This window comes from Prionailurus bengalensis, chromosome C1, assembly GCF_016509475.1.
Source record: "Prionailurus bengalensis isolate Pbe53 chromosome C1, Fcat_Pben_1.1_paternal_pri, whole genome shotgun sequence".
Taxonomy (NCBI): Eukaryota; Metazoa; Chordata; class Mammalia; order Carnivora; family Felidae; genus Prionailurus; species Prionailurus bengalensis.
Genome location: NC_057345.1, coordinates 98543644 through 98559887, shown reverse-complemented (window position 1 = coordinate 98559887; position 16244 = coordinate 98543644). Strand labels below are relative to the sequence as shown.

Genomic DNA, 16244 nt, shown 5'->3' with positions numbered 1-16244 from the left:
CCACAAATGTATGGTCAACTAATCTTTGACAAAGCAGGAAAGAATATCCAGTGGAAAAAAGGGAGTCCCTTCAGCATATGATGTTGGGAAAACTGGACAGTGACATGCAGAATGAACCTGGACCACTGTCTTACACAAAAATAAACTCAAAATGGATGGAAGACCTAAATGTAAGACAGAAAATCATCAAAATCCTAGAGGAGAGGGTGCCTGGCTGGCTCGGTTGGTAGAGCATACGACTCTTGATCTCGGGGTTGTGAGTTCAAGCCCCCAAATTGGGCATAGAGCCTACTTAAAAAACAAACAAACCAAACAACAACAAAAAATCCTAGAGGAGAAAACAGGCAATCTTTTTGACCACGGCCACAGCAACTTATTCTAGACATGTCTCCGGAGGCAAGGGAAACAAAAGCAAAAATAACTATTATATTTCATCAAGATAAAAAGTTTCTGCACAGTGAAGGAAACAATCAACAAAACTAAAAGGCAACCAATGGAATGGAAAAAGATATTTGCAATGACATACTGGATAATTGGTTAGTATCCAAAATCTATAAAGAACTTACCAAACTCAATACCCAAAAAACAAATAACCCAGTGAAGAAATGGGCAGAAGACGTGAACTTTTCCAAAGAGGACATCCAGATGGCTAACAGACACATGAAAAGATGCTCAATATCACTCATCATCAGGGAAATACAAATCAAAACCACAATGAGATACCACCTCACACTGGTCAGAATGGCTAATATTAACAACTCAGGAAACAACAGATGTAGAATTACCCTACAACCCAGCAATTGCACTACTAGGTATTTATCTGAAGGATACAAAAATGCTGATTAAAAGGGGCACATACATCCCAATGTTTATAGTAGCTCTATCAACAATAGCTACATTATGGAAAGATCCCAAATGTCCATTGACTGACGAATGGATAAAGAAGATGTGGTATATATAAACAAAGGAAAATTACTCAGCGATCAAAAAAAATGAAATCTTGCCATTTGCAACAACACGGATGGAACTAAAGTGTACTATGCTAACCGAAATGAGCCAGTCAGAGAAAGATAAATATCGTGTGATTTCACTCATATGTGGAATTTAAGAAACAAAAGAAATGAACATAGGGAAAGGGAAGGAAAAATAAGATCAAAACAGAGAGAGAGACAAACCATAAGAGACTCTTAAAGTACAGAGAACAAACTGAAGGTTGCTGAAGGGGTATTGGATGGGGTGGGGGGATGGAGTAAAGGGGGAATGGGCATTAAGGAGGGCACTTGCTGGGGTGAGCACTGGGTATTACATGCAAGTGATGAATCACTAAATTCTACTTATGAAATCATTATTACACTATATGTTAACTTGGATTTAAATAAAATTTTAAAAATAATTTAAATATTTTAAAAATAAATTAAAAAGAAAAGCAAATTAGACACAGAAGGTGGGATTAGGTAACAGGTCAATAGAAGATCTCCCAACTGAAACAAAGAGAAAAAATAAAAGATATACCACATATGGGACACAATGAAAAGTAACTTAAATGAATACATTTCAGTGCTTATGAGTCTGCAGAATCACAGAGAATTAGTTACTCAGTACCAGGAAATTGTTTCCAGTTTAAATGATAAGATTAAACATTCATTCATCCTAACAACTCTTTAGCTATTATGTACACAGCAATATGCTAGGCATTGAATTACACAGATACTTAATGAAAGACACCCATAGTCACAGATGAGTAATGGTTAAGCCATTCTTAAGAATAAGGAGTTCACTGGAATTTAGGCAAAATATTTGGAGTGGAGGTAAGAGGCTCATTTGTGGTAGAGGAAGTAGCCAAAATCATGATGGAGAGGTAAGAAGAACAAAAAACGTATGGGAAGTTAAACTATTTCATACCTGGAGTATACCGATTTAGTAATGACAGTAATGTAAAATGAGTGGGCATCGTTTCACCCAAACTATGTAATCATTTGCCATGTGAAAAAAAGAATTTTTTTTTAAGAGAGAAGTGACAAATATCACAAGATCTATATGATGCTCTGAAAGGTATACAGTATTTCACAAAGTGTATTATGCCTTTCAAGTGCCCTGCTACCTAAACAAGTTTGAAAAATATTCAATAAGGTGGTCTAAACATAACATGACATTCAAGAACCTTCACAATCTGATCCAAACATTCTTTTCCAGTCATGTACCTGAGTTCTCTAAGATATAAACACACAAATCAGTGTTTCAAATATACCCTAACTCTGACACTTCTATGACTTGCACAAGGCATTTCTTCTGCCTACATTCTCCCCTCCAATTCAGTAGAGAAACTTTAATCATCAAAGGTATATTTAGTTTAACAAGCAATTTTCCCTAATACCTTTCCCAATACCTCTAGAGTGTTCCCAGGGTATTCATTCATTCATGAAATATTTATTGAGTATGCTGTGTGCCAAACACTGTTCTAGGCACTTGGAATGCATCAGTAAACAAAAGAAAGAAAATCCCTGTTTTCTTGAAGCATTCTGTTGAAATTCTGAAGAAAGGGACAGTATGGAAAAGTGAAAAGAGCATATGTACACTGAAAAATCTCCCTAAGTGACTCTATTACACCCTCCTCCAAAGATCCAATCCAGGTTGAGAATTACAGCACTAGAAAGCATTACGACAAAACTGTAATGAAAGCCAAAATTTTAAATATAACAAGAGTAATACACAAGACACATTGTTATATTTTCTTATGTAAATTCTTACTTGTCTTTTCCTCTAATCGATTAACTTTATCTCTGGATTCCTCCAGCAGAAATACCAAATTTTTCATTTCATTTTCTTTCTCAGTATTTTGGAGCAATAGTAGTGATACCTAAAATGAAATATTTAAATGATACAATATAAATATGAAAAATTAAATATAATACCTTAGCATTTACCATTACCTACGATTATTTATGTGTTTATATGCTTTTCAACTGGTTGTGCCTGGCATTTAGTACATATTTGCATAATAAACATTTACTAAGTGAATGAACAAACTAATATGATCTACCCAATGATCTACTCGATATTATAATATGCATTTAAAGTTAGTACTTAGAATACACAGATAATGAAATAGATATATAATGAAATCTATTGGCTCATTTATTCCATAAATATTATGGAGCACCTACTTCATTCCACAAACCATAATAAGCATTGAGTATACAGAGATAAGGAAACTTACCTTAAAGAAACTCAGAGCCTTACACCAGGAGACAACTATACTTGAATATTATTAGTAACAGGACAAAATGTTATATGAATCAGTGCGCACACACACACACACACACACACACACACAGACCTAAATCAGTCTTAGAGGATGTAAACAAAAATTAATCCTTCTCAGAGTACTGAATTGAGTCTTGATAGACAAATAGAAATTAATCAAACACAGAAATTAACATTCTAACTCATACAAGAACACAAAGGATCAAGAGATCATGTTTTATTTAAAGAGCTGACAATATTCAGATGGCTAGAGTATAGAGTCCATGTGAAGAAAAAGGTAAAAGATAAACTTATAAAGACAAGCTGAAGACTCGCAGATTCAAGATGGCAGAAAGACCTCTCTGCCCTGTATTCAATTCCAAATCACCCAAGAAATAACCAGGAGAACAAAGACAGATTCCATTTCCCATGAAACTATGAGACTTCTATGACCCAAACCACGATATGTAACGAAGGAAAGCAGTTAAAAGGAATGGAAAATGATGTAGTATAGAAAAGCAAGGTCAAACCTAAGAGCCTACACAGGGAAGATACTATTGAGAAGCAAAACAATTCAATCCCAAAGGACTCCAGAATGTTTCAAGAATTAGAGGCAACAGACACTGTGGAAGGTAGGTATGAAAAAGACTAAGTATAAGGAGGCTATTTGGAAGTCTGTATAAAGAGTATGAAAACCTCCCCAGGTCCACTTAATCCTCCTTTTTCGGACTCTCCTCCTTGATAGCCAATGTAGTCAGAGAACTAACCTGACTAAAGATGCAGACGTAGTCATATTGAAAAAGAGAATCTCGGGGCACCTGGGTGGCGCAGTCGGTTAAGCGGCTGACTTCAGCCAGGTCACGATCTCACGGTCCGTGAGTTTGAGCCCCGCGTCAGGCTCTGGGCTGATGGCTCGGAGCCTGGAGCCTGTTTCCGATTCTGTGTCTCCCTCTCTCTCTGCCCCTCCCCCGTTCATGCTCTGTCTCTCTCTGTCCCAAAAATAAATAAAAACGTTGAGAAAAAAAAAAAAATTTTTAAAAAAGAAAAAGAGAATCTCTAAACCTAGGTTTTCTAATCACAGGGAGGGTTGTAATGAAAGGTCAGCCTGTGGAATAGTAAAACTCATCCTGTCCTTCCTACTCTGCCAGCCTCAATCCAAAATGCCATCAGTCAAGTCTGTATCACCAAGCAGGAATTTGGAGAATTAAAAAAAAAAAAAAAGGTATTATAAATAATGACATTTAGGAGTCCATAGCAAAACACTAGTTGGCCATGCCACCATTTCACAGGGAACCCCACCAATCTATAAGCCCTGCCCATGCACCCAGAACTCCAACAAGCTTTTTAGCACTTCCTTCTTTTTTTGTGTTCTTTATAATACTCACAATTTTAACTTTTAAAAAGGCCGTCTCTCAGAAATCTGGTTTAAAAGTTCAGTTACAATATGGAAAATTATTAAGTCTTTCAAAAGATCTAAGCCTTAACACATAAATTTAACCAGAATTTAAAAATACAAGTATCTTCTTTGTACTTTCAATTAACTTTTGTTATTATTGTTTAAGTAGATATCCTTGTTATCTATCATTACAAGATATCTTATAAAAAAAAAAAAAACCTCTGAAAAAATAGGGGGAGACAGAAAGAAGGGGATTCCTTTCTATAAAACATTTTCCATTGGTAAGCATGACTTGAAACTGATTAAGTTGGCATAATAATTGACATTCTTGTGAATGTCAAAGAACACAGACATTATTTTCACATTTTCCACTATGTGACATTAATAGAAAGAAGCAAAAGAGTATTTTAGTTCCCCCTCCTTGGTGTCATTAATAACAAATACATTTCAAAATAAACTGCAAAATAGGAGTTGAGTGGTCAACGATCATCATCTTTACATTTGATAAAATTTTTATCTAAACAAAAGTTCTCATAAAATATTTTTGCAGCAATGTTACCCACTAATATAAATATTGTAGAAAATTCACTGAGTTTTTAAAAAAGGGTTGCCATTCAGGGCATGCATGTTTGAATCAATGGAAATTAATTCTGCTAGGTAAATGGCTAAGTATTTGGAAATGTATATTTAAAATCTCTCACAGAAATTTATCATGCAGTCTGCAATACAGATTTCTTTTGAAATTTTAAGTATTTTATGAATTATCAAATACAAAGAATACAAAGAGTTGATTTTTTTAAAAAATACCTGCTTTTCCTTGTCACGTACTTCCTTCTTATATTCCTCTTCAAGGTGTTGGAATTTTTCATGATCTTCCTTTACTTTAAAAATAAAGCCGATATACTTTAATATCTTAACACAATTACACAATAAAATTTAAAGTTTCTGAGACTTTATTTCACCTCCTTATTTATCTAGATACTAAACCTCAAAGTTCTATCAAGTTAAAACTGCTATTTTCTTGCTGTTTAATAAAATATTGAATTTAAATAATATCAAAATATAACAAGAAAATTCTATAATTTTTATAACAGCAAATATTTAAAAGCTTATACTTTATAACATTTTTTTAAATAACGGATTTTAAATATATACAGATTTTAAATAACAGATTTTAAATATATACAGAGTTGACCCTTGAACAACAAACATTAGGGACACTGACCGCTACACAGTTGAAAATCCACGTATACTTTTGACTCCCCAAAAACTGAACTACTAATAGCCTACTGGTGACCAGAAGCCTTACCCATAACATGTTTTGTATGTCATACGTATTACAGACTGTATTCTTACACTAAAGTAAGCTAGAGAAAATGTTAAGAAATTCATAAGAGAAAGTACATTTATAGTACTATGCTGTATTTACTGAAAAAAATCCACAGAAGTGGACCTGCACAGTTCAAATTTGTGTTGTTCAAGGGTCAACTTGTTATTTTATCATGAAACTTTACCAAGAAATGTAAAAATAAGACCAAATCACCCTTCTAAAAAATTAGTACAAACCATAGTAAGTTTGATTTCAGGGAAAATGTAGCTTTGAAGCCAAAAGACTATTTTTAACATATATCAATTCCCTGCCACATTCCACAAGATTTTGAGGGGTTTACAAAACCCTGAGTACGAAATTTAAAAGACCTGAGGAATCAAGCTGAAGCTAGGAAAACATTAAAGGAATCTAATTTTTTATTATATTTACATATTTTTATATATTTTTGTTTTATTTATTTATATTTTTTATAAACATCAGTAGAGTAATATAAAATTAAATAGGATCCATACATTTAAAATGCATTTCCAATCTGGAATTCTCAGCTTGCCCACGAAGTTCCTCAAAAGCTATTATCATTTTCTGAAATATAAAATTTAACTTTTAAGAATCATACTTACATTTTTTAAATAGGTTCTTCAAACTATGAAAATATTAATAAATTTGTCTCATGATCACTAGATATAAAACCACTCAACTTTGAATAATGAAATTCCCATAACTTGTAATAATTAAATAGCTTACTAAAAATGTATTAATAGTGCCTACTAAATTAGCTTCCCAGATGCTTAAATGCACTGGAGACATGTTACATACTACCAAACAGCAGCAAAATGATTTTTGGTATTCTAGTCATTTACTTAATAGCCCATATCAAAGTCTATAATTTTACATATTTTTTTGTTTACTTAATTTCTGTCTTCCCCCCACTAAAGTGTAACCTCTGTGAGGTCTCCCTCCTATTAGAGTCCAAATTAACACTTACGTCATCTAGCAGTGTTAAGTTCATTCAGGATTCAACAAATCCTGATTTGCAGATTTGTACGAATTCATTTACTTGTTCAATAAATAGTTACTGAGTATCTACCATGTGCCAGCCACTGTTTTAGGCACTTAGGATATAGGACAAGGTTCTGATAGGGAACTAATTTATATTCCAGGGTAATGGAAAATACTTACATATACATCTATATCAAATAAATGTCATGTGGCTTTCAGCAAAGTTAAACAAGGTGAGGAGATAGAGAAAAACTGAAAGGAAAGGTATTTTAGATAAAGTAGTAAGGGGGATAATTAAAAAGGAGAATGAAGCTTAAGAGTTCTCATAAAATCTTGGACATAAAAGTTCTAGACAAAGTCAAAGAACCAAGATCATAAAGAGGTTACAAGTTTGAGAAACATAAGAAAGAATGACTATACCTGAAAAAGCAAAGTGGAAAACAAGAGGGATAAGAAAGGTAAGCAGGAACCAGACACATTAGTAATACTTTGTATTTTTTTTTTCAAATTAATGGTTATGTAACATAATGTGACAGTCTCTGACACAGAGTTAATACATATTTGATAAATTAAGTTAAATAGTGTCACTAACATGTAAATTCAAAAGCCACTGAATAACAAAACATTAACACACCTAGTACAGAATCTTAATCTTATTGGATATAATCCTATGTCAACAAATAATAATCCTTTTATCAAGAAGAGTTACATATATCTTTGTAGCTATCACTCAATTTGCTTAGAAATGTCTCTATTTAGCAGTGTCTATGTGGCTCAGTCAGTTAAGCGTCCAACTTCAGCTCAGGGCATGATCTCATGGTTCATGGGTTTGAGTCCTACACATCAGGCTCTGCACTAAAGGCTCGGAGCCTGGAGTCTGGTTCAGATTTTGTGTCTCCCTCTCTCTCTCTCTCTGCCCCTTCCCTGCTTGTGTGTGCTCGCTCTCTGCCTCTCTCTCTCTCAAAAATAAACGCTTTTTTTAAATGCCTCTGTTTAGAACATTTAACTTTTCACTACGACTTACCTCAATGTTATTATTTAGATCCACATATACTTGCCTAGTTTCTTCCCGTTCATATTCATCTATTAATATAAAATAATTCAGAATTAAATTTTAAAATGATTATAATGCCAATAATACTCCAAATGCCTCAAGAAAACATTAAAATATTTAAAATTCTGTTAGTGAAATGTATTAGTATATCCTGAGTCTCTGAAAATAGTATCAAACGTACAGAATTGTTGATCACTATGTTGTACATCTGAAACTAACATAACGTCGTATGTCAACTATACTTCAAGTAACAAGTTTTTTTAAATAAGCTACTTCATAGTAGTCTCACAGCAAGGCACAGCAAGGCATAGTAAGGCATGATTTTATTTCAACCTCAAAAGTTCTAATTTTCTTTTACCGAATTACTACCCATGAATTTATTCAAACTTTGTAAAATATATTTACAGTTTTAGCCTTTAAAATGAGTAGGGATTTAAAAATTATTCTATTAAGTACTTTCTCCTGTGTATATTTATGATTCATAGAGTCCACATGAAAACCAAAGCCTACGATCTCTTGCTCTACTTCAGAGGAGGCAGAAAGGAAGATAAACTTGCTCTTCATGTCTTGAGGTTTAAGAATAGGTGTGGCTCCAGAGAGAAATCCCCTATAAATCCTCTACAACCTTTTTATTTTTCTGGGTGTTTTTTTTTTTTTTTTTTTTTTTTTTACCTGAGCAATGATTCCCTCTAGCTATACTGAGGGGAATGAAGGTAGAAGGCAGTACCTTAATTACAAAGCAGTAACAGACAACGTGGCTGTTCCTTTATCATCCCCCCAAATGAGACCAGCATTACATTAAAGCATGTTAAATTTAAAGATGGTAGGGGCGCCTGGGTGGCTCAGTTGGTTAAGCGTCCAACTTCAGCTCAAGTCATGATCTCACAGTCTGTGAGTTTGAGCCCCGCATCAGGCTCTGTGCTGACAGCTCAGAGCCTGGAGCCTGTTTCAGATTCTGTGTCTCCCTCTCTCTCTGACCCTCCCCCATTCATGCTCTGTCTCTCTCGGTCTCAAAAATGAATAAACGTTAAAAAAAAAAAATGTAAAGAGGGTATTAGTCCCAGATTCTCAGTAACCACCTGAAAACAAGAGAATAGCAGCTGTCAATGGGAACCCAAATAACCAAAAAGAGGGTACATGAACTATCTTTAGAAGAATGCAGGTGTCCTAAACCCCTAAAAAATAATGGAGAAAGCTCTGGACTTACAGCATATGAAACAGGAACTGAACCAATTTTATCTGAATATTAAAGGGCTGGAAATAAAGGGCTGGAAAATTTAAGGAAATAGAGGCAGAATATATCAGCATTTGAACAGAAAGATAGTTCATACTTCTCACTCCATCTATTCTGTTTTATATTCACTACTTACACACTTAGTAACACATCTCTATTCCTCAGAAATGATTCGTGCCAAAGAACTGCATTCTACTGCCAACACCTCCAATTTTCCCATTACCAATACCATTAGTACTTCCAAGATACCATCCAGCCATTCTTCCAATAGAAAAGTACTGGAAATTAAATAAAACTACAGAAAAGAACATAAACAGGTATAGATATACTTTACAGTTGTCAGAAGCAAGACCCTATAGGTAGTACAAAGTAGGGACTCTGGTAGCTGTTGAGTGTTCCAATGTGGTAATGTAGTATTGTAAAAATATAACCCTACATTTTCTGTTTTTCTTCTTGATATTTATCTATCCATTGATCTATCTCCCCACCCCCCATTTCACTCCCTTCTCTTTACTACCCTCCTTCCCTCTCCCTTCACACTCTACCCCTCCTCCCCCCCCCCCACACACACACACATGCTTTGCCCCAGTTTGGGCAACTAGATCTTTCAGCATTTACTGCCTTAAAGAAGAAATGATTCAGGGGTGTCTGGGTGGCTCAGTCGGTTAAGCATCCAACTTCGGCTCAGGTCATGATCTCATGGCTCATGAGTTCGTGCCCCGCATCACGCTCTGTGCTGACAGCTCAGAGCCTGGAAGCTGCTCCAGATTCTATGTCTCCCTCTCTCTCTGCCCCTCTCCCACTCACACTCTCTCTCTATCAAAAATAAACATTTAAAAAATAATTTAGAAAAGAAGAGATGATTCAAACAAAAGCAAAGAAAAACTCTTTGGGTTTCAAAACACCAGATTGGGGATTAAGGGAAGGATTCAGGACATAAACACTAGGTTTTTTTAAATATATGAGTCAGAACAAAGATTCTCATCCTCTACGTCAAAGAAAAATTTACTAATTTGTGGGAAAAAGCCTTTAGAAGGGGAAGCTAAGAGAGCTTGGTAGGTTCTGGCAGACACTTAAGAAAAGGTTCTGGAGCCCTCTACACTCACCAGACTAAGCCTCGGTGTTGAGGACCACAAAACCCCCAGCGAGTGTGGGCCAACCAAGAGCAGAGTGAGACTATACTTTTTTCTTCAGTAGGGCTCTAGAAAGATGACAAAACCTAAGAAGAAATGCCTGTGAAGTATATCTAGGCAGATAGGGCTTTACACAGCTTCCATTACCCTTGTTGCAACACCCGATACAACTGAGCATGGTGGGACAAAGCACAGAGAACCAGCAGATATGAATGGGCCCTGAGGACAGAAATGAGGGAGGACTCAGCAGCAACCTATGTGGACCAGTTACCGAATACCAGTCGAAACGAGAAAAGTCTCCATGGATAACAAATGTCCTTCTCTACCACATGGTACAATATGGGAACTTCCAAATTTAGATTCAACCCCAGGGGGAGGGGGAAAGTTCCCAAATTAACTAAGATTATGTTTCTTCTATGTTAGCAGCATCAAGGCTTTAAGATATTAAAAATTAAGATTTTTTTATATTTTAAGATATCAAAGTGTTATGCATGTTTCAGTTTATTGATTACAATTATGCAGAATCATAGTTTCTACATTTATCAGAGCATCAGAAAACCAGCCAGAAGGGGCAGAGTCACACAAGGTGAAAACTTTACAAACTGCAGTTTGTATGTATGTATATTTACATACAACTGTAAATATAAAAAGAGGATTCAGCCACTAAACCAGAGGAGGTAAATCCAGACTAAAGTCAGTTTATCACCTAGTTTATTTAGTCTGGATAGTTCTTGCTTTTTTCAATGGCATATATGGTGAGAAAACCCACATGAGGCCTACAAAAAAATACTGTCAAACAAAGGAAAGGTAACAACATGAGAGATGTTAAAAGGAATAACCTATCTCTGAAAACAAAGTCTATCTAGAGAACCCAGATGAAGATTTCAGAAAACTATCCAGTATCCTCAACAGAACCAAGAAAATATGGTCAATGAAAGAGGAAGATACAGTGATAAAAGACAGAACAGGCCACAAGAGAAATGCAAGAAATGGGATAAATCAAATAGAAAAATAAATGAGGAGGAAAGGGGCAATGAACTGGATGACACTACAAGAGAATTACAGGTTAGAGGCAGAACAGTACAGAATTGATATTTCAAAAGTCAAACTGGAAATATAAGAAACAAACAGGATGAGGGGGAAAATATTAAAACAATTAGAGAAAAGAAGAACTGAAGGCCAACAAACAAGTATTGCCCAAACAAAAATCAGACAGTGCCCATAGATATCATAAAGCTTTCATGAGCTAAAAAAAAGACCGGTACAGATGGAAATGGTTGTACTGACAAAACTGTGAATTATAATGATCAAACACACACACACACACACACACACACACACACACACACACACATACACATGATATCTAGGTATAGATCTAGGGAACTGTGATTACCCCCATTTCACAGATGAGGAAATTGTGAGACAGAAAATTATGTTATTTTCCAGGATCCCAAAGCTAGTGAGTAGTGGGACATGATTAAAACACAGGTGTGCCTGGGGGCACCTGGGTGGCTCCGGTTGAGCGTCTGACTTCAGCTTAGGCCATGATCTCATGGTTTGTGGGTTTGAGTCCAGCATCAGGCTCTGTGCTGACAGCCTGGAGCCTGCTTCAGATTCTGTGTCTCCTTCTCTCTCTGCCCCTCCCCCACTTGTGCTCTGTCTCTGTCTCTCAAAAATAAATAAATGTAAAAAAAAATTTTTTTTTTTTAAACATAGGTGTGCCAGGGGCGCCTGGGTGGCGCAGTCGGTTAAGCATCTGACTTCAGCCAGGTCACGATCTCGCGGTCCGTGAGTTCGAGCCCCGCGTCAGGCTCTGGGCTGATGGCTCGGAGCCTGGAGCCTGCTTCCGATTCTGTGTCTCCCTCTCTCTCTGCCCCTCCCCCGTTCATGCTCTGTCTCTGTCCCAAAAATAAATTAAAAAACGTTGAAAAAAAATTTTTTTTAAAAACTAAAAAAAAAATTAAAAAAATAAACATAGGTGTGCCTGATTAAATCTAGTTTGGATAAATGCAAAGAATGCTATCTGGATCCAAAAATGTAAATGTACATGCAAAGAATAAAGCAAAAAAGAAAATGTAAAGGTTTTAATTAATAGTGAACTCACTAAGCCTATAATGCATTGTGACTATCAAATAAACTGACCTTAGAGTTCATTAAAGACACCTACAATTAGACAATAAATAGTCCCTTACACAGGTTAAGTTAGAAAACTAGATTACCTCAGACAGATCTGGACTCTGTAACAAAGATGTTCAACAGATCAACCAAAATGCCAAAAGCACTTAAGAATCTTCAAATGTCTAGGCTAACGACAAGATTCAAAAAGGACAAGAAGCCAGCTTTAAAGATCTAAAGAGATAGCACATAAAAAATGACTTAGACTTTTTCCACATGCCCTAAGGAGAGCTACAATAAGAAGACAGAAACTATGTCAAGATTTCAGCTCAACATAAAAATAAAGAGCTGTCCTTAAATGACAATCTTGGGGTTAGTGAGTTTCCATCACTGAATATATTCAAACATAAAAAAGACTACCACTTGGTTAGACATGCTATAAAGGAAAGTAGATCAATGGAAATGTAAGTAGACTACAAAAGCTTCAAAGTCTTTCCCAACACTAAAACACTAACTACTTTAGGTTAGGACTTAAGGCTACAAAAAAAAAAAAAAAAAAAAAAAAGCTAACGCAGTATTTCGAATGGCAGGCTAAATAATTCAATATCATTCAGTGTGCAACAGCCATTTAAAGGGTTTTTTTTTTAAGGTGCATCTAAGAACAGATTTGTTCTTTTTTTATTAATCTATCGCCTACTATCTTGAAAGACATTGTCTAAAGAACGGACTATACTGAATTAAGATATGATCCCTTGCCCTTAAGCTTGCAGTGAGATGTCTAGCATATAGTAGTAGACACTCAAATATTTGTTGAGGGAATTCATAAATACAGTACATGGTAAAGGTATACAAAGAAGAGGAGCATCTAAATCAGACTACAAAATTGGGGAATATTTCCCAAGAGTAGTAACATTTATTCTGAGTTTTGAAGGACAAATACGAGCTAAGGAGATGAAGGAAATAGGATCAGTCAATAAAAAAAAATACATTCAAAAGCTCAGAAGCATAATCTGTTTAGGGAGTAACAAGCGGTTCTCCATGAGCCTCTATATATGGGAAAGTGGCAAACACCATGCTATCCACCAAAAAACATATGGAAAGCCATTTAATGAATTAGACAGTAACATGATTTGGTCTATATTTTAGGAAAGCATCAAGGACTCTGTTTTCTGGTAATAGCTAAGTAATTCAGACCAACTCTCCTACTGCAGACAGTTAAAAATCTGGAGGATCTTTTAATTCTTAAAGGAATCAAAGATCTAAAAACATAATGATGAAAACATAATCAGGCCAAGAATAGATTGAGGGTTATAATTCAAAAACACCAAACCAACTTCCAGTGCCAGTCAAGATGAAGTAATTCCACTATAGCTTTTCTCTCCCATTGCTTACAGCTAAGATCCCTGAATGAAATACATAAAGCAACTACTTTAGGACTCTGAAAAGTAAGCAAAGGCAGATATATTGGAGACAAAAAGTAAAATCTTAAAGAAATGACTCATGTGAAGGTGAGTTTCCTGTTTAGGTTTTTTCCTATCTTCCCTCCTAACAGTAGCCAAAGTGTAAGGCCCCAGCAGAACTGTAACAGGAAACATGAGCAGCAAGAGGAAATCCTGATTTTTTTCTTTTTTTTTCCCCTCACAGCCCTGTCCCCAAAATGGCCCTAGTAGTGGAATAGTAGCAGCCATGGCAGCAAGGACATACAAAACCCCAAAAGAAATTCCACATTTACAGCCAACGGGCAGGGAAAATGGGCCCAAGGCTGAGCATGGGGGAGAAATCTTAAAGACAGCTCCAAAAGAGGATTACCTAAATTATGAGTCCCATGGGAAAATTGAGAGAATATACATGTACAAGACAGACCCAAAACAAATACAGCAAGGGCTTTGAAAACTAAACTCCAATATAAACCACTACCCACATCCCAGACCTAATCTTGAGTGGAGCATACAAGAAACAGAGCCAGAGCAGTATACCAAAGGCTTTGAAAACTGAACTGATACTGGAACCCAGCACACAAAAGGCAAGATAGAACTTGTGATCTGATCTGGAGTTGACAAACTGCTAAAAAATAAACAAACAAACATACATTGTCCTGGGGATTTTAAAAGGACCCAGATTCTCACAACATATAATTTCAAAATGTCCAGGATATAATCAAAACTTTTCAACATTCAAAGAACCAGGAAAATGTGACACCATTCTAGGTCCCAAGCAAATAATCATGGATAATGAAATACACAATGAGATAAACAAGAAGTAGAATGTAGAGGACGACACACCAGAATAGACCCCTTTAATAAACTTTATTAAAACCTTAATAAAATAATGTTTAATTTATTATGTTCATGGAGATAAAAAAAAGCTGAACTTAAAAATTTCAGCAAGGAACACTAGTGGTGAACATCGCATATTAAATCACAATGTTACACACCTGAAACTAATGTAACATTGTCCATCAACTTTATGTTAAAGAAAAATTTCAGCAACAAACCTGAAAGTCTAGAAAGTGACACTACAGATATTTTTAAGACCAGATAATATATACAAAACCAGAAAATGCAATAACAAAAATTGAAACTTCGACTAATGAATTAAAAAACAAACTAGAACAAGCTAAAAAGAGAATTAGTGTACTAGAAGAGAGATTAGAAGAAATGTTCCCGAATGGCACACAAGAAAAAAGATGAAAAACATATACAAGGCAGAAATACGAAAGGTAACAGCACAGTGGCCTCACTGACTTGAAAAGATTAAACAGGCTTTCATCTAAGGGACTTTGCACTTACTATTTCCCAAAATAACTACATGGCTCACCCCCCCCACACACACACACACTTACTAGGGTCCCTAAAATACTTCCCCAATCACCCTATCCCAAAACACTCTCTCCTTAAGTAGTTACCATCACCCAACATATAATTTGTTTATGGTCTGTGTCCCTCCACTAGGATGTATCCTCCTTAAAAGCAGAAACTGTTCATTGCTGTTTTCCTCAGCATTCAGAATATTTCATGACCCAAAGTAGACACTTTAAAAGCTGGTGAATGAATAAATGAGACAGAAAAATCCAATAGCAAAAGGAAAGACTTCAGGAAGAATCTAGATGGAGTTTACATTAATAAGTGTAAAGACTTTGTATAGGAAAAAACGATCTACACATCATATCAAGATACATTCATCGGTTCATTTAAGAAATCACCTAAAAATCTTTTTAAAGATTCTTCAAACCTCTCCCACCATCTATCTCTGACTTAGAGAACATAAAACTAAACAGAGAAAAAAAAAAACCTAGCAGCCTTGTCTCTATGGCCCAGGTTACTTTCTACAAAGCAGTCAACACACCATCCCTCTACACCCATCAGTGTATACTTTTCACCATTTTTTATACATAGATGGGAAAGCTAATATTGAAAGTTGAATAAACAGGATGCAGTGGAGGAGATGGTAGTGGTACACTACATTCTGGAAAATATATATAGTTCTAAAAGCAAAGTACTATGTGCAGGGACAAAGAATTAAAAACACTAGCAATAGTGCATACTGGAAAGAGAAAGAAAGAAAGAAAGAAAGAAAGAAAGAAAGAAAGAAAGAAAGAAAGAAAAGAGGACAAGGAAGAGGAGAGGGGGAAGGGAAAGGAAGAGGAGGAGGAGGAAAAGAAGAAAAAGAAAAAAGAAGAGGGAGGAGGAGGGGTGGAGCACTTTGCACTGTTACAAGCAATTTATATTTATTAACAA

General features: G+C 35.6%; 1 protein-coding gene across 1 annotated transcript in view; it reads right to left on the bottom strand.

The window, feature by feature from the left end:
• The window catches only part of SYCP1 (synaptonemal complex protein 1), a 117647-nt gene that overhangs the window by 85201 nt on the left and 16202 nt on the right, over positions 1 to 16244 (bottom strand). Inside the window, 4 exon segments of the mRNA XM_043575924.1 lie at positions 2749 to 2857; positions 5447 to 5520; positions 6482 to 6551; positions 7993 to 8051. Coding sequence (XP_043431859.1) covers positions 2749 to 2857; positions 5447 to 5520; positions 6482 to 6551; positions 7993 to 8051 — 312 coding nt within the window.